Genomic DNA, 27,123 nt, shown 5'->3' on the forward strand with positions numbered 1-27,123 from the left:
CCGCATCAGCCAAGACATCGCAGACGCCACGATGCAGGCTGTGGATGAGGACTCCCCCTTCCAGGTGGAGAGCGATGCCTCCAAGGTGGCCCTCGCTGCTATCCTCAACCAAGGGGGGGGGGGGGTGCGCCTCGTTGCCTTCTTCTCCAGGACCTTCCAAGGCTCAGAGCTAGGACATTCATTTGAAAAGGAGGCCCAGGCAATTGTGGAAGCGGTCCGCCACTGGCGCCACTACCTGGCCAGCAGGAGATTCACGCTCCTCACGGACCAGCTTAACACTACCCACAAGAGCAAGATAAAGAACGACAAGATCCTGTGCTGGAGAATCGAGCTGGCAACCTTCAGCTACGACATCCAGTACTGCCCCGGGAAGTTTAACGACTCCCCTGATGCCCTCTCTTGCACCTGCATGTCTAAGCATGACGAGAGGTCGCAGGCATTGCATGAGTCCCTCTGCCATCTGGGCGTCACCCGGTTGTACCATTTCGTTAAGTCCCGAAATCTGCCGTAGACCATCAGGGATGTCAGGGACATGACCGAGGCCTGTCGGGTCTGTGCGGAGTGTAAACCTTGTTTCTTCCACGCAACCCCCACCCCACATTGTAAAGGCTACTCAGCCTTTCGCGCATCTCGGCGTGGACTTCAAAGGGCCCCTGCCTTCCAAGAACCGAAATGTCTAATTCCTCACGGTAGTGGACGAGTACTCACGCTTCCTTTTCACCATCCCTTGTCCGGACACCTCCATGTCCACCATCATCAGGGCTTTGGGGCAGATTTTCACCATGTTTGGCTACCCTGCCGTCATGCACAGTGACCGGGGGTCGAGTTTCATGAGCGACGAGCTGTGCCAGTGAGGGGTATCGCTACCAGTCGCATGACAAGCTATAACCCAAGAGGCAACGAGCAACTGGAATGCGAAAATGGGGTGGACTGGAAGGCAATCCTCCTGGCTCTCAGGTTAAAAGGGTGGGCCGTTGAGTTCTGGCAGGACGCCCTGCCTGAGGTGCTCCATGCTGTCCATGGCTACTGTCCATGGCTACCAACGAGACCCCTCACAGTCTGTTCTCATTCCCCAGGAGATCGGTGACTGGAATGTCACTCCCAGCATGGCTCACGTCCCTGGGACCGGTGCTTCTGCGTAAGCATGTAAGTACACACAAGGCTGAAGCCCTGGTCAAGCAGGTTTTCTACCAACATGCAAACCTTAACTACGCAGGGAGGAAACCATCTCAACCAGAGACCTGGCACCAGCAGGAGCACCCACCACTCCACGCCACCCTCCAACCCAAGATGACGCTGACTGGGCATACATCCCCGTCCCCATGCAGATATGGGGCACACTGGGCCTCCTTGACCACCAGGGGCCCGCTTCAGCGCATACGTCGACTCCGGCCCCCCTGGCCACCCCTCCATGCAGCACCACACCAGCCACATACACCCCTCCCGCCAGCCCCCCCACTTCCCCTCTGACCAGTGACCAGGAGCCAGTCCTACGACAGTCACAGAGACCCCGGTGACCACCGAATTGTCTCAACCTGTAAATATTGTATGTACTTAGTGGGTGCGATTCCTTGTTACTGACCCCCCCCCCCCCCCCCTGGGAAAATTTTAAAGGGGGTGAATGTGGTGGGACACCACCGGCCTACTGCAGGGGGAAACCTCTGTACCTGCAGGAGTATAAGGGGCAGGACAACACCTGGCCGGCTGCCAATCAGTCAGCCTGAATGGATCAAGCCCCATCTGGTCGGGTGTCAACCACCCTCCAGGATACAAGCCTGCGCCGGCCTCCCGAGGCCTCTTACTGAGTTGCTGCAGCCACAGCCAGCTTGGCTCTGTGGAAGTCTTTGTGGATTAAAGCCTGTTGTTCAGTCTTTACCTTGTGTGTGCCTGATTCTGTCTAACAGCGCACCACAGTGGGTCAGGAAGATTCAGACACTCGGTATTAATGGTGAAGTAGTGAATTGGATTTGACAATGGCTGGATGGGAGAAGTCAGAGAGTAGTGGTGGATGATTGGTGCTCAGTCTGGATACCTGTGACTAGTGGTGTAGCTCAGGGATTAATGCTGGGACCATTGTTGTTTATCATCTATATCAATGATCTGGATGATGATGTGGTAAAATGGATCAGCAGATGACACTAAGCTTGGAGATATTGTACACAATGAAGAATGTTTTCAAAGCTTGCGGAGGGATCTGGACCAGCTGGAAAAATGGTCTGAAAAATGGCAGATGGAATTTAATGCAGACAAGTATGAAGCGTTTTATTTTGGAAGGACAAATGAAGAAAGGACATACACGGTGAATGGTAGGACACTGAGGAGTGTGGTAGAACAGAGGGACCTGGGAATACAGATAGATAATTCCCTGAAAGTGGTGTCACAGGTAGATAGGATTGTAAAAAGAACTTTTGTTATAATGGCCTTCATAAATCAAAATATTGAATACAGGAGCTGGGATGTTATGGTAAAGTTATATAAGAAAGACATTGGTAGGGCCAAATTTGGAGTATTGTGTGCAATTTTGGTCACCTAACTACACGAAAGATGGCAATAAGATAGAAAGAGTGGAGAGAAGATTTACTAGGATATTGCCTGGACTTCAGGAACTGAGTTACACAGAAAGTTTATACAAGTTAGGACTTTATGTGTGAAGAATGAGGGGAGATTTGATTGTGGTATTTAAAATTATGAGAGGGATAGACAGAATAAATGTAGATAGGCTTTTTTCCACTGAGGGTAGGTGAGATGGAAACCAGAGGGCATGGGTTAAGAAAGGGGAAAAGTTTAAATAAAACCCACACCGACAAGGGGAGAACTACAAAATCCTTACTGATTGCATGGGATTCAAACCCTGGTCCCGTTCACTGGCATTATAAAGGCATTGCAGTGGCACAACCAGGATGCCAAATGTGCCACCTGGACAGTTGATGAGGGAGAACTTCTTCGCACAGCTGAGGTGGTGAATGTGGGCTCAATTTTAACATTTAAGAGGAATTTGGACAGGTCCGTGGATGGGAGACCCTCCAGGTCAGTGGGACTAGACAGAAAAATGGTTTGACTCAAACTATTTGGGTCTCATTCCTGAACATGCGCGAAGTTGCCTCTACTATCCATTTGGAAAAACTATTGTTTATTTGAATAATTTGTTGTATGGATTAATTGAAATACCATCTGTAACTCTTCTTACCTTCTGAATTACTTATGCCCGTTAGTTGTAATGCTTTTAACAACGAATTTCCATGAAGGTTATCCGACGATAACTCTTCTGAAGCGTTCATGTCCCCTCCCTAACGACCGTGCGGTTGCTACATGACGTAATTCCCAGGCTCCGGCCGGCGCGGGACGCCTGGCGGTGGCGGCTGGACGACTGGCAGCCGGAGTGTGGTGGAGGGGTAGGCCGTTGTGAAGCTGTTTTCTGGATCGATGGAGCGGCAGGACGCTCTCGTCGTCGCGGCCAGGCCCCCGGCGCTGCAAGGCGGCCGAGCGGAGAGTGAGAGCCCGCAGACCCGAGCTGCGCCTGCCGACGCAATATTTTAGCTCCGCTGTAAAGACAGAAGGTGAGCGGTAAAGTGAATTCCTTCCCCGAGCGGAGCCGGTGGCTCCCTTCGATGGAGGCTCGCTCTCGGATGGCCGGGGGCGCAACTCTTTGCGGGGCTGGAGCCGACGTGATGCGAATGTGTTCCTGCTTCGAAATCTTTCTTTTTTACAAAAGCAATGTGCATTTCAATAATTAAACCCCAAAATACAAGTTCAGCGGTTTACACATTTTCTTTAAAATTCTTTTTCATGAACGGGAATGGCACAAGAGATTTTCCGGAGCGTTAGGGAAATCAATTCCACTCCCAAAGCGCTGTCAATATCTCCATTCAAAAATGTTTCCAGTTCTCCACTGCTTCAATGACCCTCTCAGTGGAATAGTTTAGATTGCGACTTGCTGCATGTTCCATGGATCTTTGTTTTTTGACCAATCATCTTGAACCCACCTCCACAGGTAACTGATCTGTCTCCTATTATATCAAATCGTCTCATTTTCTACACCACTGTATCGTCTCATAACTTGGTACCTCACTTTCTTCACTCCCACATGAATGGACCCTCATTTCATATTGACGTTCCATTTGCAGCATTGTCCTTTCTAGATTGGATACTGTACCAGAGTTTAACATTGTGTTGTAGGTTCATATACTTACACATTTTTTAAAAAGACAGGTATAAAAGATGTTTTGGGAATGATATTCATTTATATAGTCTAAAATACTCACTGAATTAGCTTGCAGCTCATATATGCAAAATATGGCCAATAATTCTCATTTGTTAATGCTCTTTAAATCACTTGGGGAAGTTTGTCACTGTAAATTTGCATAAAGTGGTGTAAACAACAGTAAGGTACTTGAACTGAGAGGTTTTTTTTCCATTCTCATCTCCACACCTGAAGGAAATAATGATTGAAAAGTGGCTGAATAAAAATCACAGCTTTTAATTGGAAATTGCAAGGGAGAGAGGAACTCTGAAATTACAAGGGGTATTAGGACAACGATATTGAGCAAATTGGAGGGACTGCATGCTGACCAATCTCCTTCACTTTGTGGGATTTAAAAGAAGTTGGTATTGAGGAAGTTAATTTTAGGTTTGGGAAAATTCAATTAATTTAGAAAATAGTAAATATAGCTCCTTTATTCCAAAGGGGAGGGAGATGGAAAGGTAAGCTAAGATAATTAATATTATCAATAATGTTTCAGACAAAACTTCATTACAGGTACACAATCCTTTATCCAGAACCCTTGGGGGAAAGTGAGTTCTGAATTTCGGAAAGCCCACCCGAATTGTGCTGCCGTATCCACCCCCATCCCCTTCCAGTCGCCCGGCCGCCTCCCCCAACCGCCAGTCCCTTGGCCGCCTCCCCCAACTGCCGGTCCCCACTTGCCAGATTTTGGAGCTTTCCGGATTTTAGATGTCCGGATAAAGGATCGTGTACCGGTATCAAGAGAGTGGTTAGAACAGAGAACTTGCTGCAACATTATATTTCCAGAAGAGAGATTTCTAGATAAGTATTTACAAGAGAATGATCAGTAGTTGTGCTATAAAACCTGGATGAAATTGGGGAAAGCAGGCTGGTTTGAAACATGTAAAAGGTGGTATGTCTGGTTGCAAATTATCTGAATAACATGGTGCACTAAGGTAGCTATTGTCTTAACAGAGTCTATTTGTACCTGTACTTCCATTACCAAATGATTGTTTACCTTCTTCCTGTTTAAATCCATCATCTGCATACTTTCTAAACAAAGTAATCCTTGTCCCTGCCACCCTGAAAATATGAATTGTTCATCCCTAATCACCTTTCTTTTTTAGAATCTTTGAATATGCCGTCAGCTCCCAATTCAATATTTATCTTTCTTGGAATTCTGCTGATTTTTATCCATTCAGGTATCCATCTCTGCCTGTGGACTCAAAAGTTGCATTATATGTAAATGGTCTTGATTTGTCTGCAGATATTGGTAAGGATCACCTTCAATGCCTCTGTCATCCAGCTGACTGGGATTGCACCCGAAGAATCACCATCATCCACTTTTATAATATTACCACCAATCTTCTCTCAAGATTTGACTAGGACCATGTTTTCACCATATACATGCAGTTTGTTCAACAATATAACATGTCTATCTTTTTGCACGTGGGCTGAATATTCCAAGCTGCACCCCACCACCTCCTCTCTTTATCTCCATTCCATTCTGAATTGTCAGATATGTTGACCACTACTGGAAGAACAAATATTTTCCACCATTAAATGTAGGAAAACCTAATCATTGCCTTTGGATTCCTCCCATGAGGTCTGTTTCCTAACCAACAATTGGTCCATTTATTGACATGGAACTGAACCAGACCATTCAACTTTGCTGCATTTAAGGTCTAGATAGCTTTTGATCAGTTGGTCCTAAATTCTGAAGAGTTTTCATGATCTGATTGCCATCATAAATCAATAGAATTTAGAAAAGTAAAGTCAATGCTGTTTTAGAAACTGTATTGTGATTGATGAGCAATATCTTTTGAGTGTAATTAGCAGGCAGATATGGAGGAGGCCAGTGGATGTAGTTTATCTGTATTTTCAGAATGTATTTGATAACTTCCTACATAAAAGGAGGTTATACCTTAAAAAAAACACATGGTTGAAGGTAATGTTGAATAGAAAATTGGATCAAACTTTTAAAACACTGCTGTGACAGATTATGTAATATTTTATTGTATATAGATGTTTTAAAGGAGATAAACTGTGGCAATTTTTTTTAGTGTAGGTCACAAACAAACACTTCAAAACAAACCTCATTTAAAATGCCAGAGCTCTGCTCAAGCCAGACAGTCCAGGCTCTGGGTGCCTTTGCAAGAACTTTAAAGGATGCTTAGAAGGACTTCATGTAGGTGTTAACTAGATATGCTATGGAGTAATGGTTTATTGTTTTGGAAAGCAACAGATGAACGAACTCGGAAGATTAGGTCCTGAGCCGCAGTCTGTCTGAGTACAGTTGGCTGTTCTAAGAGGGTCATGTGCTTTTCTCTGAGAGAGAGAGAGAAAATTCAGTTCTACAGTTCAGCAGCAGCTGGGACTGGAACATGACAAGCTGGCAAGCTTGTGGAAAAACCCCATTTTGAAGACAGGTTTTGAGTTCTTAGTTCAGGCTGGTTAAAGTCCTTGCGGTGCATACAAGAGGAGAGGACTGGCTGCCTAATGTTTCCCTTAAAATAAGGGAAACTAAAAGGAACTCTGGTGACCTGAAAGAAAGAGGTTATCATCTGGAAAACCCTGATGGCTGATTAGAAGGAATCAATTGCGTCCAGCAAACAACAAATCTCTCTCTGAAAACTGACAAGAACCTTCCTGAGTGGTAACCATTTATTTTTCAAGCACCAAAGCCTGGTGAAATTCATAAATGTTAAATTCTGTGCACAGTATAAGAATTGCCTGATATCAGTGAACTTGGAGGACTGAGAAGTGAGATTGGACTGTGAATCAAAGAACCTTTTTGATCTTATATACACATTACATGCATATGTGCTTAGAATTAGAAGGGGGTTAAGTTAATAGTAATAAGTTAAAGTTTATCCTATTTACATGTTTAAAGATAATTAAAAGCAACATTTGTTTAAGTAACCATTTATCTTGGTTAATTTCTATTGCTGCTGGGTTTTGGGGTCCTCTGGGTTTATAACACTGGGAATAAATGGGTAATTTCCTTTTTGTAGCTGTTTTTGGTGGAGTCCAGCAAGGATCAGTATAAGTGAAAAGACAGCATATCATGTCTCCAAATTTGATGGGAAAGTAAATTCGGAGGAAGATGCAAAGAGTGGACAGAAGAATATAGACAGGGTCAATGAGAGAGGAAGAGGGTGATGGATGGTGTACAACATGATAAAATGTGAGATTATTGGTGGGAAGAATGGAAAAATAAACAGAATTGAGTAACTAGTAAATGTAGGTACGAGGAGTGATCTGACTGCTAGTATGCAAAATATGGCAAGTTAATATGCCGATACATCAAGTAGTTTAGAAACATGTCATTGTTAGAAATGTGAAAAGCATTGCTACAAATATGTGGGGTGTTGATGAGACCACACAGTTTTGGTGTCCATGACAAGGGAAGGAGTCAATACAATGAAGATGCACTAATTCCTAGGTTGTTGTTCAGCAATGAATGAATGATTGAGAAGCAAAGTTCACTTGCTGCTTTATAAATGAGAGTTCAAGTGTATAAAATTTTTAAGCGACTTAAAAACTGAGAAGCTATTGCTTTTAACCAGAAAATACATTTATTTTATCCTGTGACTTCAGATATTTTGGATGTTCAATTTTTCAATATATTGAAAGGTAAGGATGAATGATACAGGTTGAACCTCTCTTATCCTGTGGTCTGGCAACTCCCGTGATCCGGCACATTTAAATTTGCTGCTGTTACTACAAACTCCTGACAGATAGCGCAAGACTCAAACCCTGGTCCCATTCACTGGCTTTGTAAACGTTGGTTCTGCCACCATTAATACAAACTCCTTACAGGCAGCACGGGACTTGAATCCAGATTTCTGGCACTGTGGTCTGGCAATGGCCAGATCTCGATGATGTCACAGGATTAGAGGCTCAACATACTTAGAAATTTTAAGAACTAAGTTATTGTGGAGATTGGGTGATGTGCTTGCAAATTGGCAATTAAATTAAATAGGAAATAAGCCATATGTGCTTTAAGACACATGGGAAACTGCAGATGCTGGAATCTGAAACCAACTATGATCTTCTAGAGGAACTCAGAAGGTTAAGCAGCATCAGTAGGAGAAAAAGGATGGTTGACGTTTCATGTGGAAGCTCTTCATTAGATCTGAGCTACAAGTTCCTCATTTTATGCACACCCGAGACTGCCTCTCACCCTCTGACATCAGTTGACTCTACCTGCCTCATTTCAAATGTTCTCAAAATCCTCACCCATCCTTTCATCACCTCTAGAAACTTGCTCAGACTTCAGGCTAATTTCACGGCAACCATGAAATTAATGAAAACGCCACTGCTCTAATTTGCATCAAGTTGTTTTGGCTCCGGCCAGTGTGTTCACTGATCTGCAGTGGCTCCTGGTTAAGCAACATCTTGACTTAAAAGTCCTGGTTCTCTTTTCTAGTGGCTTCCTTGGCCTCATCCACATAATTTTCTATGCTACCTTACTTAGCCTTGCAACCTTCCAGGATCTCTGCTTCTCCATTTCTGGCTCCTTGCACATAATCTAATTTACATCACTCCACTATTGGCTGCTATGCCCAGGGGTAATGAGGGTTTCAGTTTGAATTTACTTGAAACCTCTCTGCCTCTGCATTTTTTCAAATGCATACATTTCCAGGATTCGAAGCAGAGATGGGGAGAATCAGAAATTCTGTGGTTTTGCAATGAACCATTTTAATTCAGTCACTGTTGAATAGTTTGGGCATTTTATAATATATTTTGGGACAGTAAAGAATTTCTATTCTGTAAGGATCTTGCCAGGCTATTTACAAGCATCACTGTGGCAACAAATCTCAGTTGTTTTTGTACCTTAATACTCTTGTGCTCCTCTGATAGGTGGAAGGCTACAAGAGCAGCCACCTCTCTGTTCAATAGTAAAACAATACCTTGCATTCATTTAACTAATGTAATGAGATGTTTACCAGTGCATGGCAGAAACATTAGCATACTATCTTTGTCACCACATTATATGAGGAGAGAGTTTTTTTTTAAAAAAAGTCAGAAATTTTAAGTATTGTAAAGATTTGGAGGCTGAATGTCAAAGCTCGAGGCCAGGAATCTAAATGCAGGGCTGCTTTTGGTGGCATGAAAAAAACTATGCCTGTGTGGCAGCTGACCACAAGGCAGGCAAACTGGCCAGCAGTTGTCCTTCTTTCCAGAATGGGACTCAGAAATCTGCGTTGGGGGACCACATGACGCCCAGGTGACATCAGCGCCCTCCAGTGTGGTTCTCAGCCAGTTCTGGGCTGGGAGTACAAGTGCAGCCCAGCATCCTGCAATAAACTATTCTGCTCATTGAGCTCAACCTGTCTGGTTGTGTGTGTTATTGCAGGAGCAGTGTAGCCGCCGCTACAATTGGTGACCCCTACTGGTTCAAGTGTCTTTGAACACATCATGAGCGAGCCTGGGATCAACGCTATAGCCATAAAGCTGCCAGAATTCTGGGTTTGGGAGCTGGAGACCTGGTTTGGCCACGCGGAGGCCCAGTTTCACCTCCGCTAGATTTCATCCGACACGACCAGATTTTACCATGTGGTCAGTGCCTTGGACCAGGCCACTGCCAGACATGTGCTGTACCTTGTTCAGCACCTACCCACTGAGGACAAGTATGAGCCCATCAAACGAGTGCTTACCGGGTCCCTTGCACTATCCAGACACCAGCGGGCTGCTCGGGTGCTGCACCTCGACGCCCTGGGGGACAGGTTCCTGATGGACTAATGGGTGAGCACACCAACTGCCCACTTTTCGAGCGCATCTTCCTCAAACATATGCCCGGGGACATCCGCCCGCTGCTGGTTCAGGAGAGCTTTACTGGCCCGAGGAAGGTCGCCCAGAAGGCCCAAGAGCTATGGTTCGCACGATTCTTGGAAGGCTCAGTGGTCCAGCAGGTCACGAGGCACGGGCACGACCATGCCAAGCCTGCCCCTAGCGCTGCGGTAGAGCACCCAGGGGCCTCCAGGAGCATAACCAAGGCCACAACATCCACTTCAGCCCTCTACTTCTACCACCAGTGCTGGGGAGCCAAGGCTCGGAAGTGTCCAGGGAAACGACCAGGCTGGCTGCTGTTAATGGCTGTGGCGGCTGGCCAAAGACACAGCCTTCTCTACCTGCGGGACGCAGTTAGCGGCCAGCGATTCCTCGTTGACACTGGAGCCCAGATCAGTGTCATCCAAGCCATGGCCATCGAATCCAGGAACTGACCTCGTGGACCTCCTCTCCGTGCGACCATCGCAACGGCAATCCAGAAGTATGGAGACAAGACAGTCCACTTCCAGATCGGCCAACTTCGTGTGGAGGCTCACTGTCTCGTCCTTCCCGACTGCCATCCTGGGTGCAGACTTCCTCCTCACACACGGGCTTCTGGTGGACATTCGAGGTAGGCACCTGGTGGATGCCCGTACCTTCCAGGCTGTTTGCCTCGACGCCTCCCAACCGCAGATGGCCCCGAATCGCACTCTCAGAGACGAGTTCCAGCAGATCCTGGACGAGTTCCGGACACTCCTCAAGCCACAGTTCTCCGCTGCCTTGCCACACCACGGAGTGTTCCACAACATCTTCACCCAGGGCCCGCTGGTTCACACCAAGGCATACCGGCTCCCACCTGACAAGCTCCAGATAGCGAAGGAGGAGTTGAGGATCACTCGGCGGTCCGACAGCCCATGGGCCTCACCGCTCCATCTGGTCCCAAAAGCCTCTGGCAGCTGGTGTCCCTGCGGAAACTATCGATGACTCAACGAGGCAACCATTCCTGATTGTTACCCCATCCCTCACATCCAGGACTTTATGGCCAACCTGCACGGCTTGACGGTCTTCTCCAAGGTTGACCTGGTGCGCGGATATCACCAAATCCCAGTGCACCCTGAGGACATACCCAAGACGGTCATTATCACCCCCTTTGGCTTGTTAAAATTTCTGCGCATGCAGTTCGGGCTCAAGAACGCTGCTCAGACCTTCCAGTGCTTCATGGACCCTGTGGGCAGGACTTGGATTTTGTCTTTATGTATTTGAATGACATCCTTGTCGCCAACAAGGACCGGGCGCAACACAAAGCCCACCTATGTGCCCTTTTCTCCCAGCTGGCCGACTTCGGCCTTACCATCAACCCAGCCAAGTGCCAGTTCGGGCAAGAGTCCATGAAGTTCCTGGGCCATACCAAAAGAGCCACTGCGAAGGTCGCCGCTATCAGGGAGTTCCCATGCCCGGACAGCCTCAATGGGCTGCAGGAATTCACGGGTATGGTCAACCTTTACAACCGCTTCATCCCGGGAGCTGCGCGCATCATGCAGCTGCTGTTCGCCCTCATCGCAGCCAAGCACAAGACACTTGCTTGGAACCCAGAAGCCTGCACCGCATTCGAGGCCACCAAGGACGCCCTGGCGAAGGCCGCCATGCTCACCCACCTGCATGTGGCACTCTCTGTCGATGCCTCTGCCACAGCCGTCAGTGCCATCCTGGAGCAGCAGGTGAATGGACTTTGGAAGCCGCTGGCATTCTTCAGCCGCCTGCTTCGCCCACCGGGACACAAGTATAGTGCCTTCGACCGCGAGTTACTGGTCATGTACATGGCAGAGTGGCATTTCTGCTATTTTTTTGGAGGGGAGGACTTTTACCATTTTCACAGACCACAAACCAGGCGCTTAGGATGGCAAAAGATCCCTGGTTGGCCCGCCAGCAGTGTAACCTCTCCTTTGTGTTGGAGTTTACCACAGAAATTTGGCACAAGGCAGGGAAGGACAGTGTGGTTGCCGATACACTCTCGCGACTGGCCATCTACGCGCTGACGCCCGGCCTCGACTTCGACCAGCTCGCCCGGAACCAGGAAGCGGATGAGGAGATGAGGGCCTTCAAGACCGCCATCACCGGCCTGCAGTTCCGAGACCTCCCAACTCCGAGCGGCAAAGGCACCATCCTGTGCGATATCTCCTTGGGCACCCCACGGCCAGTGGTTCCCCAGCAGTGGCGCAGGCAGGTCTTCCGTCACATCCACGACCTTTCGCATCCGTCCATCAGGTCCACGTTCCGGATGGTGGCAGAAGGTTCGTATGGCATGGGCTGCGGAAGCAGATTGCGGGCTGGGCCAGGAGATGCACCCATTGCCAGACGTCCAAGGTGCACAGGCACACCAGGGCACCCATACAGGAGTTCGAGTAGTTCTGGGAATGCTTCAGCCACATTCACGTGGACGTCGTTAGGCTGTTTCCCGGGGAAACCATTACCTGTTTACGGTGGTGGACCGCAGCACTCGCTGGCCCGAGGTGATCCCGATGCCAGACACCTCCACCGATTCCTGCTCCCAAGCATTGTTGCATGGTTGGGTCGCCCGGTTTGGCATCCCGGCTCACCTCACCAGCGATTGGGGCGCCCAGTTCACATCGGCGCTCTGGGCACAACTTGCCAACAGGTTGAGGATCCAGCTACACCGCACCATGGCCTACCACCCACAGGCCAATGGACTGGTCCAACATCTGCACCGCCACCTTAAGTTGGCGCTCATGACCCGCCTCACCGGTCCCGACTGGATGGATGAACTGCCTTGGGTGCTCCTGGGCATCCACTCCACTCCCAAGGAAGATCTGCAGGCGTCATCAGCTGAGCTGGTCTACGGTGCACCACTGGCACTACCTGGTGAGTTCATCAACGCACCTCACAATCCCCAGTGGTCGCCGCGCAAACTACTCCCTCACCTCAGGGCATGCTTGGACTCCTTCGAACCCCCACCGCCGCCCATCCATGGTACCCACCTGTCTCACATTCCCGGTGAACTGCTTTTCATGGAATATGTATTAGTTCGGCAAGGCCTGACCGCGGCACCTCTGGAGCAACCGTGCGAGGGGCCGTACAGGGTTGTACAGCGTTCCGGCTCAACGTTCACGCTGGACATGGGCGGCAGGTGGGGGCTGTTTACCATGGACAGGCTGAAGCCAGCGCACCTCGATCCCACCGAGCCCATGGTCGTTGCCCAGCCCAAGAAGTGAGGCCGCCAAGCAAAAAAGGACATTGGTGCCGGTTCTGCGGTGTGCTGTGTGGCGGCTCACCACAAGGCAGGCGAACCGGCCCCGCTTGTAAGCCACGCGGCGGGGCGGCCAGCCAAAATGGTGCCATCGGAAGTTTCCTTTCCTTCCAGCACAGGGCTGGTTGAACCACGTGATGGCCAGGTGACGTCAGCGCCCTCCAGAATGGTTCTCAACCAGGTCCGGGCTTGGAGTATAAGTGCAGCCCAGCAGCCTGCAATAAACTAGTCTGCTCACTGAACTCAACCCTTCTGGTTGTATGTGTTATTGGAGGAGCAGTGTAGCCACCGCTACATCTGCTTATTAAGCTAGAATTGGAGGAATGCAAAATTTTCAGCTGATGAGGTAACAGAGACAAGGAGGTGAGAGGCCAGGGAGAAATTTGATTGGATGTGTGACTACTTTAAATTTGGATTATTGCTGAACTAGGCATTCTTGTAAATCAATGTTATTAGGGGAGGTGGTAGAGGCTGGTAGTGTTGTCTTCATGTGTGGGATCTGATGTATGTTGGGATGAGATCACTAGAGGAAGCATGTGGAGTAATAGTGAGCAAACAATAAACTTGAGAACCTTAGATGTTATTGTGCAGAACTGGATAATGAAGACTTTGAAGGTGATTGCTTGGTCATATTGGATTGATAAGAATGGAGCCAGACAAGTTGAAAGATGAGTGAATAGTGTGTTTAGTTGTATCTGGTAACTGTTCATCGATGAGCCTTATTGCATGAATCATAAAGTCAAATCGTGTAATTTCTGCTGGGGTTACAAAAGGCGCAGAGTAATTGCCAGTTTGTTCTGATGTGGAGCGGTTCAATGGCAATGTAAGTGCACTCTAAAGATTTTTTTTGCAACCATTCCTTGCTCTCCAGATGAGTTGCTAGTTTATTCCTCCTCCTTAGTAGATTTGTGGCACGCCTTTGATCAATGAGTTGGAAATGAGCAGACAAAATAAGTGGTTTTTTAATGCGGTTGATACTCAATTGATCGAAGGAAGCTTTTTGAGCATGTGTTGGATTGGCATATCAATGTAAATACAGATCATTTTTTTATCAGTCAAACAATTGATTGCCTGCAAGCATGGTATCAAGTGAAGTGGACTATTATTGGCACTGAGGAGAAAGCATTAGTCCTCTTTGCAGATCTATATATTGTGGCCTTCTAAGTTGAAGCACTTTTTATCTGATTATTAATGAATTGGGTTAAAGACTCGATGTTGATCAAGTATTGTACTGAAATTCCTCTGAGATTTGGGTCTGATGCACATGATGCTTGCATTTGTTTCCATAAAGGACAAGGCAAGAGAAGAGAACAAACACATAGTACATCTGGCAAAGTTCAGTCCATTAGCAATGGTCCTTTTTTGTGTGCCTAGTAGTTTCATTCTTGGTGCTGAATCAGAAGGTTATGTTCATGTTAAGACGAAGACTTTATTTAAGTGCCTTCCTGCTTTTTGCGCATACCTTGATGAAAGGCTCAGGCCCAAAATGTTTGTTATACTGTATATGTTTATCTTTCTACAGAAAGAACACTGCATGTCTCAGAGTTTCATCATTTTTGTGTAAACTCTTGGGGTTTTGTTTAGTAACAAGCTAGGGATATCTCTCTGCCCAGAGTAAAATATATCTCTCAACCGACATCAACTTCAGTTATATATCAAAGGTACTGTTCTGCACACAAGTATTTAGGAAGTAATTTAAATTCACTGTTGGTAATTTCAGGAACATTTACCTGACTGTTGCTTGAAATGAGTGGATTGTCTTCTGAGGAAAGACAAGACAGGCTAGGTTTCTATCCACTGGTGTTTCGAAGAGTGAGCAGTGACTTGGTTGCAATGACCTTGTGTGGTCTTACAAGGGAGACAATAGAAAGAATTGATTTTATTGTAGAAGAACATAGAATTGAGACTTTCAGTTCAAAACTAAGGGATTTTTCTCGGTGGATCATGAGTCTTTGCTTCCATTTCCTTTTTAACAGAGCACCAAAGATTTTTTTTTTAGATACTTTCAAGCCAGGGTCCATTTCTGAATAAGAAAGGGATGAAATGTTACCAGTAGTAGTTTCATTCTTGGTGCTGAATCAGAAGGATGAGGTTGGCAGGAGTTAAGGATACATTCAGATAAACTAGTGATTCCCAAAGTGGGCACTGCGCCACTTTGAGGGCGGAGGAAAGATCCAAGGGGGCGGCGGAAAGATCCAAGGGGGCGGCGGAAAGATCCAAGGGGGCGGCGGAAAGATCCAAGGGGGCGGCGGAAAGATCCAAGGGGGCGGCGGAAAGATCCAAGGGGGCGGCGGAAAGATCCAAGGGGGCGGCGGAAAGATCCAAGGGGGCGGCGGAAAGATCCAAGGGGGCGGCGGAAAGATCCAAGGGGGCGGCGGAAAGATCCAAGGGGGCGGCGGAAAGATCCAAGGGGGCGGCGGAAAGATCCAAGGGGGCGGCGGAAAGATCCAAGGGGGCGGCGGAAAGATCCAAGGGGGCGGCGGAAAGATCCAAGGGGGCGGCGGAAAGATCCAAGGGGGCGGCGGAAAGATCCAAGGGGGCGGCGGAAAGATCCAAGGGGGCGGCGGAAAGATCCAAGGGGGCGGCGGAAAGATCCAAGGGGGCGGCGGAAAGATCCAAGGGGGCGGCGGAAAGATCCAAGGGGGCGGCGGAAAGATCCAAGGGGGCGGCGGAAAGATCCAAGGGGGCGGCGGAAAGATCCAAGGGGGCGGCGGAAAGATCCAAGGGGGCGGCGGAAAGATCCAAGGGGGCGGCGGAAAGATCCAAGGGGGCGGCGGAAAGAGCCAAGGGGGCGGCGGAAAGAGCCAAGGGGGCGGCGGAAAGAGCCAAGGGGGCGGCGGAAAGATCCAAGGGGGCGGCGGAAAGATCCAAGGGGGCGGCGGAAAGATCCAAGGGGGCGGCGGAAAGATCCAAGGGGGCGGCGGAAAGATCCAAGGGGGCGGCGGAAAGATCCAAGGGGGCGGCGGAAAGATCCAAGGGGGCGGCGGAAAGATCCAAGGGGGCGGCGGAAAGATCCAAGGGGGCGGCGGAAAGATCCAAGGGGGCGGCGGAAAGATCCAAGGGGGCGGCGGAAAGATCCAAGGGGGCGGCGGAAAGATCCAAGGGGGCGGCGGAAAGATCCAAGGGGGCGGCGGAAAGATCCAAGGGGGCGGCGGAAAGATCCAAGGGGGCGGCGGAAAGATCCAAGGGGGCGGCGGAAAGATCCAAGGGGGCGGCGGAAAGATCCAAGGGGGCGGCGGAAAGATCCAAGGGGGCGGCGGAAAGATCCAAGGGGGCGGCGGAAAGATCCAAGGGGGCGGCGGAAAGATCCAAGGGGGCGGCGGAAAGATCCAAGGGGGCGGCGGAAAGATCCAAGGGGGCGGCGGAAAGATCCAAGGGGGCGGCGGAAAGATCCAAGGGGGCGGCGGAAAGATCCAAGGGGGCGGCGGAAAGATCCAAGGGGGCGGCGGAAAGATCCAAGGGGGCGGCGGAGAGGGAAAAGGGTGTTCTGAACCTTCAACCTTATTATTACTCAGTCTGCTGCAAAGTTTAAAGAAGAAGCCAGTGCAGTAATTTTCTGACCAGACTCAAGGTGGCAAAACAAATGGGGACAAGGCGTTCTCGCAAGAGATGGTCTTGGTGGCCGCCATTTTGTACTGACACCACCATGACCCCCCCACTTCAGCGGCACCTTGAACCCCCCCCCCCCCCTTGGCGCCAACACAAACCTGCCCACTCCCCTTGTCACCGCCCTGAACCCATCCCCTCCCCTTGCTGCCACCTGAATCCCTCCCCTCTGAGCACCACCGTCCTTAACTCTTCCCCTCCCAGCATCGCTGTATGGGGGAGCGCCCGGGATGCGGCCTGGAGGCCAAGGGGCGGCAGTCCAAAAAACTTTGCGAACCACTGAAATAAACCATGATCCTATTAATTGAGGAACTGACTGGCCTATCCCTGCCCTTAATTTGTATGTTAGCTAATATGTTCTGGTAGTCGCATCGTGCAACTATAAAATATTTGACTGCACTTCTTGGAAGGTTATAGACATTGTATTCTGAGGATACAGGCAGCATTCTTACCAACCCGTTTCCTTCTTCTTAAATTTTAATATTTGCCTTATTTCTTCAATTCACAGGTGACTATGGAGATCAGTGGTCTCCCATTGGAGCTGTGGCGTCTGATCCTTGCATACTTGCCTCTCCCAGATCTGGGGCGTTGCTGTGTGGTGTGCAGAGCTTGGCGTGAACTGATTATAAGCCTGGATAATACTCGATGGAGGCAACTGTGTCTTGGATGCAATGAATGCAAACACCCAAATTGGCCAAATCAACCAGATGTTGAACCACACTCTTGGCAGGAGGCTTTTAGACAGCACCATTTAGCCTCTAAAATTTGGACCAAAAATGCCCAGGATGTTGAATCCTCAAACTGCTTGCATTTATTTCGGCGGAAGAAGGATAGAAAAACCATATTCGTTGGCCCAGCAAGCGAACATCTAAACCTCAGGAGTGCCTTAGCTGTTGCCAACATGTATGATAAGATTTTTGTTTGCCCTGGTGTATATGAAGAACAGAATGAGGTGATTTTAAAAGTCCCTGTAGAAATAATTGGACTTGGAAAGTTAGGGGATGTGGCACTCCTTGTAAGTTTTGACCAACACTGTCCAACAGCACGGCTGTGTAATTTGGTCCTTATGCCTGCGTGGTTCACACCAGTTGTGTACAAGGTGAGCATTTATTCTAAGATTTCTGAAGGAGTGTTTGAAATTCCAGATGAAAATTTTCCATTTGCTCTTAGTTGCACCACACAATATTAACGGAATTGATCTAGACAAGAGGTGAGGAAAAATCCCAAGAGAACTTCGTAAAACATAGTTCCATAGCATCAGCTCTTCTTGAGGTGACCTGCGTGAAGTGCCTCAGATGAGCTGTATGTTTGGTGTATTGTGGATTATGCAAGCATTTTTATAGAGAACCTTCCGCCTCATAAAATTGTGACTTAAAAATAAATTAACTATGGAATGAATTGTGGCACTGTAATGTAATACAGTTCACTCCTGTTGATTAGTCAAACTTTACAAAGAAATGCATCTTTGCTTTTTAACTTTTATGCTCAGCCAAGTTTGGGACCTTACTTTTTGGGAAATGAAATGCTTTCTGTTTCAGACATCTGCATCAATGATTTGGATTCTTTTAACTGTCGACCAGCAATATCATTCCCTATATCAACCATCCTGTGTTGTTACTAAAAATACCAGTTTTATCAGGGCAGCTTTTCCTATTGGGAATTGTATGGAGATGAGCATCTCAATTTGCAATGATCTTTTCAATTAGCAGACAAAATATTTGCCCTGTCAGTTTGGGTTGGGTTGTAACTCGGTGTGAAAGGCTACTAAAAACAATAACATGTCCAATTCCTAGTAAATGTTTTGTTTTTGGGGGGGGGAATAAGGGGTCTTTTATTCATACTAAAAGCAGAAACCCCTATAAATACACAGTAGGTCAGGTTGAATCTGTGGGACAAGAAACTGCCAATATTTTTGGAGAAGACAAAGGGTCTTGAACTAAAAACATTTGTTCTGTTTCTCTACCTGCACATACATTCTGACTAACTGAGTATTCCCAGCTTTTTATATTTTATTTAATATTTCCAGCAACTACAGCTTTTAAATACAATATTTTTTTACTATTTAAGGGAATGGTTGATAGTTAATCCCCAACCCCATTGCAATAAAAGACAACATACTGTTTGTCTTCTTGACTACTTGTTGGACTTGCCTGCTAACATTTTGTGATTCATGCACGAGAACATCTAGATGCCTCTGAACTTTATTTGCTTGCATTCCCTCTCTGTTTTGATGATAACTTGTTGCTTTATTCCTCAGAGTGAAATGCATGAACCTGTACTCCTTTTTCCAGTTTTTCACTCAATCACTCAAGGCTCTCTCAATCTTGTATCAGAATCACAATGTCCACAATATAACATGCCCTTCTGCCTATTTTCATATCATCAGTAAACTTTGGCCATATATTTTTTCTCCAGATCATTAATATAAATTTAAAATTATTGTGTTGTTTACAGTGAGAAAGCTCGTTTTACTAACAGTCCAACTAGTCAACAATAGTAAGCAATGAGGGCTAAGTACCAATTTCTGGGCTCTCCACTATTTAAATCCCCTGCCTCAAAAAGGCCCCATTCACTTCAACTTTTTGTTTCTAAGTGACAGCCAGTCCACCAAAATGTAAACCAGAATGGAACCAACATTAGAGCAGGGAGGTTTACTGGTGTTGTTGCTGTTAAACTGAATTGGCAGGGTGGACTTAGAATAGATGCTCAGACAGGAAGTTTTCAGGCTCGAAATGTTGGTTAACTTTTACTTCCTATGGATGCTATGTAACCTGCATTTTTTTTTCCCCAGCACCTTTATGTATTGTGTTCTGATACGGACGTACAATCATTGAGAAGTGAGAAAAGCAGTAAGTCAAATAGGCAGAGCTAAATTGCATATATTTTAATGCATGTAGTCTAACTGGTAGGTAGATCAATTCAAGGCTTTAATTAACAGATAGATTATGATTTTGTTTCCATCACTGAAATACTGTTGAAAGACGGGCAGGGATAGGCTACTCAGTATCCTGAGCTTCAGAATTTGGGATTCAGAAGATGGGATATAAAAGAAGAGGTTGTTTTGCACTCTTTGTCAAAAATACATTACCTCAGTTTGAGGGAGGATACTCTAAAAGGCTCCTCAATTAGGGCATATGGTAGAGATTAGGAACAAATAAAGTGTCATCACTTTACTTGGATTATTACAGACCACCTAGCAGTCAACAAGAGAAAGAGGAGCAGATGTAACAATAGCACGTGTATTAGGGGATTTCACTTTCCCAGCTATTAACTGAGCTTGTCTTGGCATAAAAAGCTTTGAGGGGATAGAATTTTTGGGCTGTGACCAGGAGAGCTTTTTGACAGTATGGAGACAGACTAATGAGGAAAGGAACATTTATTGGAGCTTGTCTTGGGCAACAGGTAGAGAGAGTGTCAGTGGAGATAATGACCATTATTTTGTATACAGTATTTTAAAGTGATTGTGGAGAAGGATGGAGATGGATCAAGAAATATGTGATCTGGGAGCAACTATTTGTAAGTAAGTCGACATCCTCCCGGTGGAAAGCATTTAGTGAGGACATGTTGAAAGCCAAGGGTAACAAGTACAAGGAATCTTGGATGTTGAGGGATATGAATAATTGGATAATGAGATAGAAAAAGGATGAATATGGCAGGTATAGTGAATGAAAGATTCGAGAGATTTGTCAAGAGTATAAAAAATGTAGGAAGGTTCCTATTAAACAAATTAGGAAGGCAGAGAGAGTTCACAAAATAATCACTGGCAGATAGGATTAAGGTACATCTGAAGATGTTTTATTATTGCATTTTGGGCAGTAACGTTGATAGGATGGATTTAGAGGGATATGAGCCAAACATAAGCATGAGGGACTTGTGTGGATGGGAAATTTTGGTCAGCATGTGCAAGGTGGGCTGAGGGGCCTATTTCCCAAATCTAAGTTTTGACATAGATACTTTTTAATCAAAGGAAACAGAATTTTTATATGGAGGATTCCATGAATGGGAAGGTGAAATTCCTCATAAATATAAAGGAATTCAATGATGCTGTGAGTGTAAAGAATGATAATTCCCCAGGCCAGGTGAGATTTATCCCAGGCTGCTTTGGGAGGCAAGGGAAGAGATTGATGGGGCTCTGGCTTAGATTTTTAACTTTTCTCCAGCCATAGGTGACTGGATGACTGGAAATGCATCCCTCTTGAAGAAGTGCAGCAAGGAAAAGTCTAGCAATTACAGACCCCCATGAGCTGAACATCAGTAGAAGGGAAATTAACGGAAAAACTCTGAGGGAACAGGACTATGATCACCTGGAAAGGCAGGGACTAATTAGAGATAGCCATCATGGCTTAGATCAATCAAGATCTGCCTTTGACAATCTGAATTTTTTTGAGGAGGTATGTACAAGGTGTATGGATGAGGGCTGTGCAGTAGGATGTAGTTTATATGGACTTATTAAAGCCTTTGGCTTGGTTTAACATGCAATTCTGATCCAAAAGATGAGGGGCCTTGAATATTGATGAAACTTTTTAGATGGTGGAATAGGGTGGGGCAGTTAGAAACTTGAGTCAATCACTGCACTTTCTGGCATCCTCTTGCAACTGTAAAAATTGCAGATTTGGGAATAACACCAAGTTTCAAAATGTGAGAATGACTCCAAATTGGGAGAATGCAGTCATCCTGTCAAAATGAAATACAGGTAGATGTTAAAAATTTTACAGAATGGTCATGTAATTGGGAAATGAACTAAATGTTCCTAATGTTTCTGTCACACACAGCTCTCTGCTACAAGTGGGGAAATTATGACGTATAGCTGATACTCTGATGGTATGTACCCTGGATTTATTGGCTTAGCAGCTGTGGTGAATTGAAGTACCACGAATAAAAATAATAATTTCTTGGTGTGATTCAGGACAGCCAGAAATAGACAGTAATTGTTGCCCTATGATGCCCCATCCTGAGAAAAGTAACATAATTTCATGTGCAGGGTTTGAGAGGGATACACTGACTGACCTTGTCATTCTTTAATTAACAGACATTTTCCGGGCATATCCAGCTTGACAACTGCAATGTAGAGAATGGGCAGCTGCATATCCATGCACCTGGGACCTGCCAGGTGAAGTTTTGTACTTTCAGCCAGTCCAGCATCAATTTCCACAATGTAGCCCTCAGCATAATTGAAAACTCGGAGTTTATTGGGAGTGAGAGTACATCAGTGAGTGTGGCAGGGCCTGGCTTGTCTGACAGAAATTGGGCCTGCAAGCACTTGGCGGTGGCTGCCAAATCCAGATCGCTTTTAAATTCACTAGGCCAAGCTCATTCAACTACTTGCAACACCAGAAATTACAGTCAGAGTTCACCGAGCAACTTTGGAACATTTGAGTCAAATGAGAATGTGACTGGATCACGGCAGACCTCCGACTCTACTCCAAACTTCCAGATGTCCTATACAAAAGATGGTCATATCAGCAGACAAGGATGTGATCTGAAAAAGAGGCCTTGCGAAAGGGAAGCAGTAACCTTGGACACTGATTACAGTGACAGTGAAATGAGCGCAAGTAGTGAGAATGAAGAAGATGAGCAATCCGTGTATAAACTTTCTTACCAGTCCCATGGCCTGAGTCGCTTGCTGTCAAGGACTAATCCGCTTCGACTTCAGAAGAAAGGAATTGATCTTCTACGAATGGACTTGGAGTTGAAAACTCTGCAGAAAGAATTGCAAAAGGATAAAGAAGCTCAGATTCTTGCCAGCACCCTGCAGGGCTGTTTAATCCGAAAGTGCCTTTTTCGGGATGGAAAGGGTGGCGTATTTATTTGTAGTCAAGGACAAGCTAGACTGGAATGCAACATCTTCAGAAACCTCAGCTACGCTGTACGGGGCATCCAGAATGCCAAGGTATAACTGAAGGTTTCATGGATCCTCCAGTTCTTCAATCCATGTATTAACATTTGATCATTTAACAGCATGGCTTGATGTCTTGGTCTGACGTCTTTTGATAGATTTTGTCCCTTTCAATTAGGATTTTGAATTTTTAAAGCTATACTGGGAAATGGTAGAAATAGCTAGTCTTGTCTGCAGATCAGTAAGTGTTTGTAAATAGCGTTGACAGAAAGATGTATGCGTTTCTGTCGGGGAGTAGGCAAGATTCATTATTTAGTAGAGATCCAAGAGAAGAGACTGATAGGGATGATGAGATGAAGCTACCTTTGCCGGATGAGCCCAGACACAGGGAAGATTAACATAAGGTCATGATAACTAGCGATCTGTGCTAATGACACAAAAATGGGAGCATTATGGAGAAGTAAAATGCACCCTGGTATAGATTTTTGAAGGAAAAATAGGAAACTATAAATTGAATAGACTAATTTCAATCTTTGCGGGTGGTAGGCAAAATTTTTATTTAAAAAATTGTTATTCGTGGAGCAGAGTACAAAAACTAGAAAATTATGCCAGGTTTTTTTTATAAAACCCTGGAGAATGTACCAAAGGGATTTAATTGAGTTTTTTGGGCATGAGGGGTTCAAGTTCTGTGGTAAGGTAATGAGCAAGAGCAATAGGGCTATAGTCATGAGGGATTTAAATTTTCCCAATATTGAATGGGATTACTTTGGTGCAAGGGACTTAAAAGGGGAAGAATTTGCTAAGTGCACCAAGAGAATTTTTTTGAGGCAATATAAAGATACTCCTACTAGTGTCTTGGTACAAATAGACTTGTAGTAAGTACTTACACTAAAACAACTTCTGTCAAGTGGGAGTTTTTAAAAGAGAGAATTACAGGTACTCCTCAACTTGAGTCTGGGTTCTGTTCTGGCCGACCAACCATATCTCAAAATGGACATTTGTCGGAATTGCACTGTATCTGTATTATCGTTCGTCAAATACACACATACATACATTACCAAGGCCAGCTCTCGTGAGAAGTTGGCCACCGCTGCCAAGCTCTCACGAGAGATGTTATTTTCCATAGATAGGCCCGACTTTCACCTGTAAACATGTAAATTTTATATTTTTCTTTATTTTTTTTAAAAAGGATCTAGTTGTAATTCACATAGGGGGTTACTCAGGGAATAACCACCTATGTATAAAGTTCACGGTCAGCAAGTTGGAAGGATAAATACAAAGATTTATGATTAAGGATATTGAAGGTTTAATAAGGGGGAGAGGCAATTGGGATCAAATGAGTCTCTTGAGCAATCCAGGGTAGTTGCAAGAAGTGCTCCACTCGCTGCACCTCCCTCACCACAGTGAAGCAACACTTCACTTGTGAGAATCTGTAGGGATCATTTACTACATCCACTACTTCCGATGCAGGGAGTATCAGGGAGACTGGACACAGACTCGGAGATCACTTTGTTGAGCACCTTCGCTTTATCCAATACAACAGCAAGGACCTGCCAGTGGCCAACTACTTCAATTCCGCATCCCATCCAATAGTTATCTGTCTTGGCCCTCTGTCCTCTCCCCTTATCACCTCTCTCATCTTCTTCTGCCCTCCCACTGTGTCCATCTCTTGGCTGTATTCCTCCCCTTTCTCCCCCACCTTTTTATTCAGACATCTGCTTGATTTTCAGCTTTTCTAAAGGGCACAGGTTAATGCTGAGGGTTTGGGTTAACCCTGGCCCTAACCCTAATACTAAGGAGTCACGTGATGGAGTAGTGGCCGGTAGGAGAATACCAGCCCTCTCCAGAAAAGAAGAAATAAAGTGAAGAAAATACAAAGTTCAAGAAACACTAAACACAACAAATAAAAGATAAAGTTGTAGAGAAAAGAAATAAAATGGCACCCAAGAAGGAAAAAGTAAAAACAACAGGGAAAAAAGAAGAAAAGATGCCGGAAGAGAAAGGAGAAGGCCTTACCTGCATGAAGAAACAGGGAGTCATCATGGAGAAGAGAGCCCGTTCTCCATGGTTGGTGACGACCCCGCAGAGTCGTGACCTCCGGACCGCTGGACTGCAAAAATGGCTCTCTGAGCCAAACAAAACCACGTAACTGCGCATGCGCGAGGAGTCGCGCATGTGCAGTGTGCTTATTAAAGAAAAAGAGAACACCGACGGGAGGGGGGCCCAGCTGAGGAGCGAGCAAACACTGCACAACCAGCTGAGGGATGCCCGACATCAGGTTTCTCAGCTGGAAGAAAAGGAAAGCGACAGGAAAGGGAGTGATAGGAAAGAACAGCAACAGGAGGCCCAACAGATGACTAGCCCAGAAGAAGAGGACCAACAGCAAGAAGCCATGCAAGAAGATGCCCAGCAAAGTGAAGCAAGCAGCTCAACAAGAAAGTCAGAAGAGACACAGATACAAGGAAGAGAAGTAGAAGACACAAACACAGGTGCAGACACAGAAGAGGAAGAAGAAGACCAAGCTCTGCACAGAGGAATAGAAGGTAAAAAAGATGGACAATATATAGATTTTAAAAAATTTCAAGAACAAATGAGAACATTAAAAGAATGGTTGACATTAGAATTTAGTGAAATGAAAAGAAAAATGAAAAGTACAGAAGAAAAAGTGAGTAGAATAGAGCTGGTCATGACAGAAATAGGGAAAAGATTAGAAAATGGAAGAATGAGAAACGGCTGTCGAAATGGAAGTGAATGACTTAAGAAAATTGGAAGTCAGTGACAAAAAGTTAAAGAGTCATAAGAGCTGTTAGCTCAGAACATTGATATGATGGAAAACTATAGTAGGCGAAACAACATAAAGATAGTGGGCCTAAAGGAAGATGAAGAAGGGACAAATATGAAAGAATTTATGAAAGAATGGATCCCAAAGGTCCTGGGAATGACAGAAATACAGGAAGGAATGGAAATAGAAAGGGCACACAGAACACTAGGTCCGAAACCAGAACACAGCAAAAACCAAGATCTGTTTTAGTAAAATTTCTGAGATATATGACAAGAGAAAATATACTGGAGAGGGCAAGGGATAAAAAAAAGTCTTTTCTGGAGGGGGTTGGGTGGAAGAGAATGACTATCACTGCGAAATTCGTAAGGGATAAGGGGTAACTCAGAGAAGGGGGGACATTTGGGGTTAAGGGAATATTAGATGTGGGAATTGTTGAACTATTTTATGTTTTAAAAGTGTTGTCATTGAGTTCAAACAGGGAAAACTGAGATGAAAAGGGTGGTGGTGAGGAAGCGGAAATGAGGTGTAAACAGGATATGAGATGGCCATGTTGAACTATATAACTATAAATATTAATAGAATACATAACCAAATTAAACAAAAAAGGCTATTAAATTTCCTGAAAAAAGAAAATATAGACATAGCATTTGTGCAGGAAACGCATCTAACTGAAGTAGAACATAATAAATTAAGGAGAGACTGGGAAGGGCACGTAGCGGCAGCATTATATAATTCAAAAGCTAGAGGTGTAGCTATATTAATAAATAAAAATGTACCAATCAAAATAGAGGAGGAAATAATAGATCCAGCAGAGAACTATGTAATGATAAAGTGTCAGATATATTCAGAATTCTGGAACTTGATCAATATATATGCACCTAATGAAGAGGATCAAAAGTTTATGCAAGATATTTTTTTGAAGATTGTAGATATATTGATAGGAGGGGATTTTAACCTTACTTTGGATCCAATGTTGGATAAAACTGGACAAAAGACTAGCAAAAAGAATAAAGTGGCCAAATTTATGGTTAAATCAATGCAGGAAATGAAACTTATGGATATATGGAGGAGGCAGCACCCAAGGGAGAAGGAATACTCATATTATTCGAGTAGGCATAAAACATTCTCAAGGATTGATATGTTTTTGTTGTTGGCCCATATTCAAGGGAGAGTTAGGAAAACTGAATATAAAGCTAGATTGCTATCTGATCACTCACCTCTATTATTAGCAGTAGAACTGGAGGACATCCCACCAAGAACATAGAGATGGAGATTAAACTCCATGCTACTTAAAAGACAGGAATTTAGAGAATTTATTGAACGCCAAATTAAAATATACTTTGAAATAAATACGGAATCAGTGAAAGACAAATTTATATTATGGGATGCAATGAAAGCCTTCATTAGAGGGCAGATAATAAGTTATGTAACTAAGATGAAAAAGGACTACAATTGGGAAATAGAACAGTTGGAAAAGGAGATAGTAAGTACAGAAAAAGAACTAGCAACAAGGGACGATATAACAAAAAGAAGAGAATTGACAGACAAAAAAATAAAATACGAAACATTACAAACGTATAAGGTGGAGAAGAGCATAATGAAAATAAAGCAAAAGTATTATGAGCTAGGAGAAAAAA

General features: G+C 45.4%; 1 protein-coding gene across 2 annotated transcripts in view; it reads left to right on the forward strand.

Moving 5' to 3' along the window:
- Nucleotides 1-3,344: 3,344 nt before the first annotated feature.
- The window catches only part of fbxo10 (F-box protein 10), a 56,838-nt gene continuing 33,059 nt past the window's right edge, over nucleotides 3,345-27,123 (forward strand). The window contains exons 1-3 of one of the 2 annotated variants that reach the window (XM_069925791.1): nucleotides 3,345-3,557; nucleotides 17,377-17,967; nucleotides 21,898-22,758. In XM_069925791.1, coding sequence (XP_069781892.1) covers nucleotides 17,383-17,967; nucleotides 21,898-22,758 — 1,446 coding nt within the window. In that variant the 5' untranslated portion in view covers nucleotides 3,345-3,557; nucleotides 17,377-17,382. Of the gene's footprint in view, nucleotides 3,558-17,376; nucleotides 17,968-21,640; nucleotides 21,690-21,897; nucleotides 22,759-27,123 lie in introns of those variants that run through there. The other variant, XM_069925802.1, reaches the window with a different exon arrangement.

This window comes from Narcine bancroftii, chromosome 1, assembly GCF_036971445.1.
Source record: "Narcine bancroftii isolate sNarBan1 chromosome 1, sNarBan1.hap1, whole genome shotgun sequence".
In the NCBI taxonomy this organism is placed as follows: Eukaryota; Metazoa; Chordata; class Chondrichthyes; order Torpediniformes; family Narcinidae; genus Narcine; species Narcine bancroftii.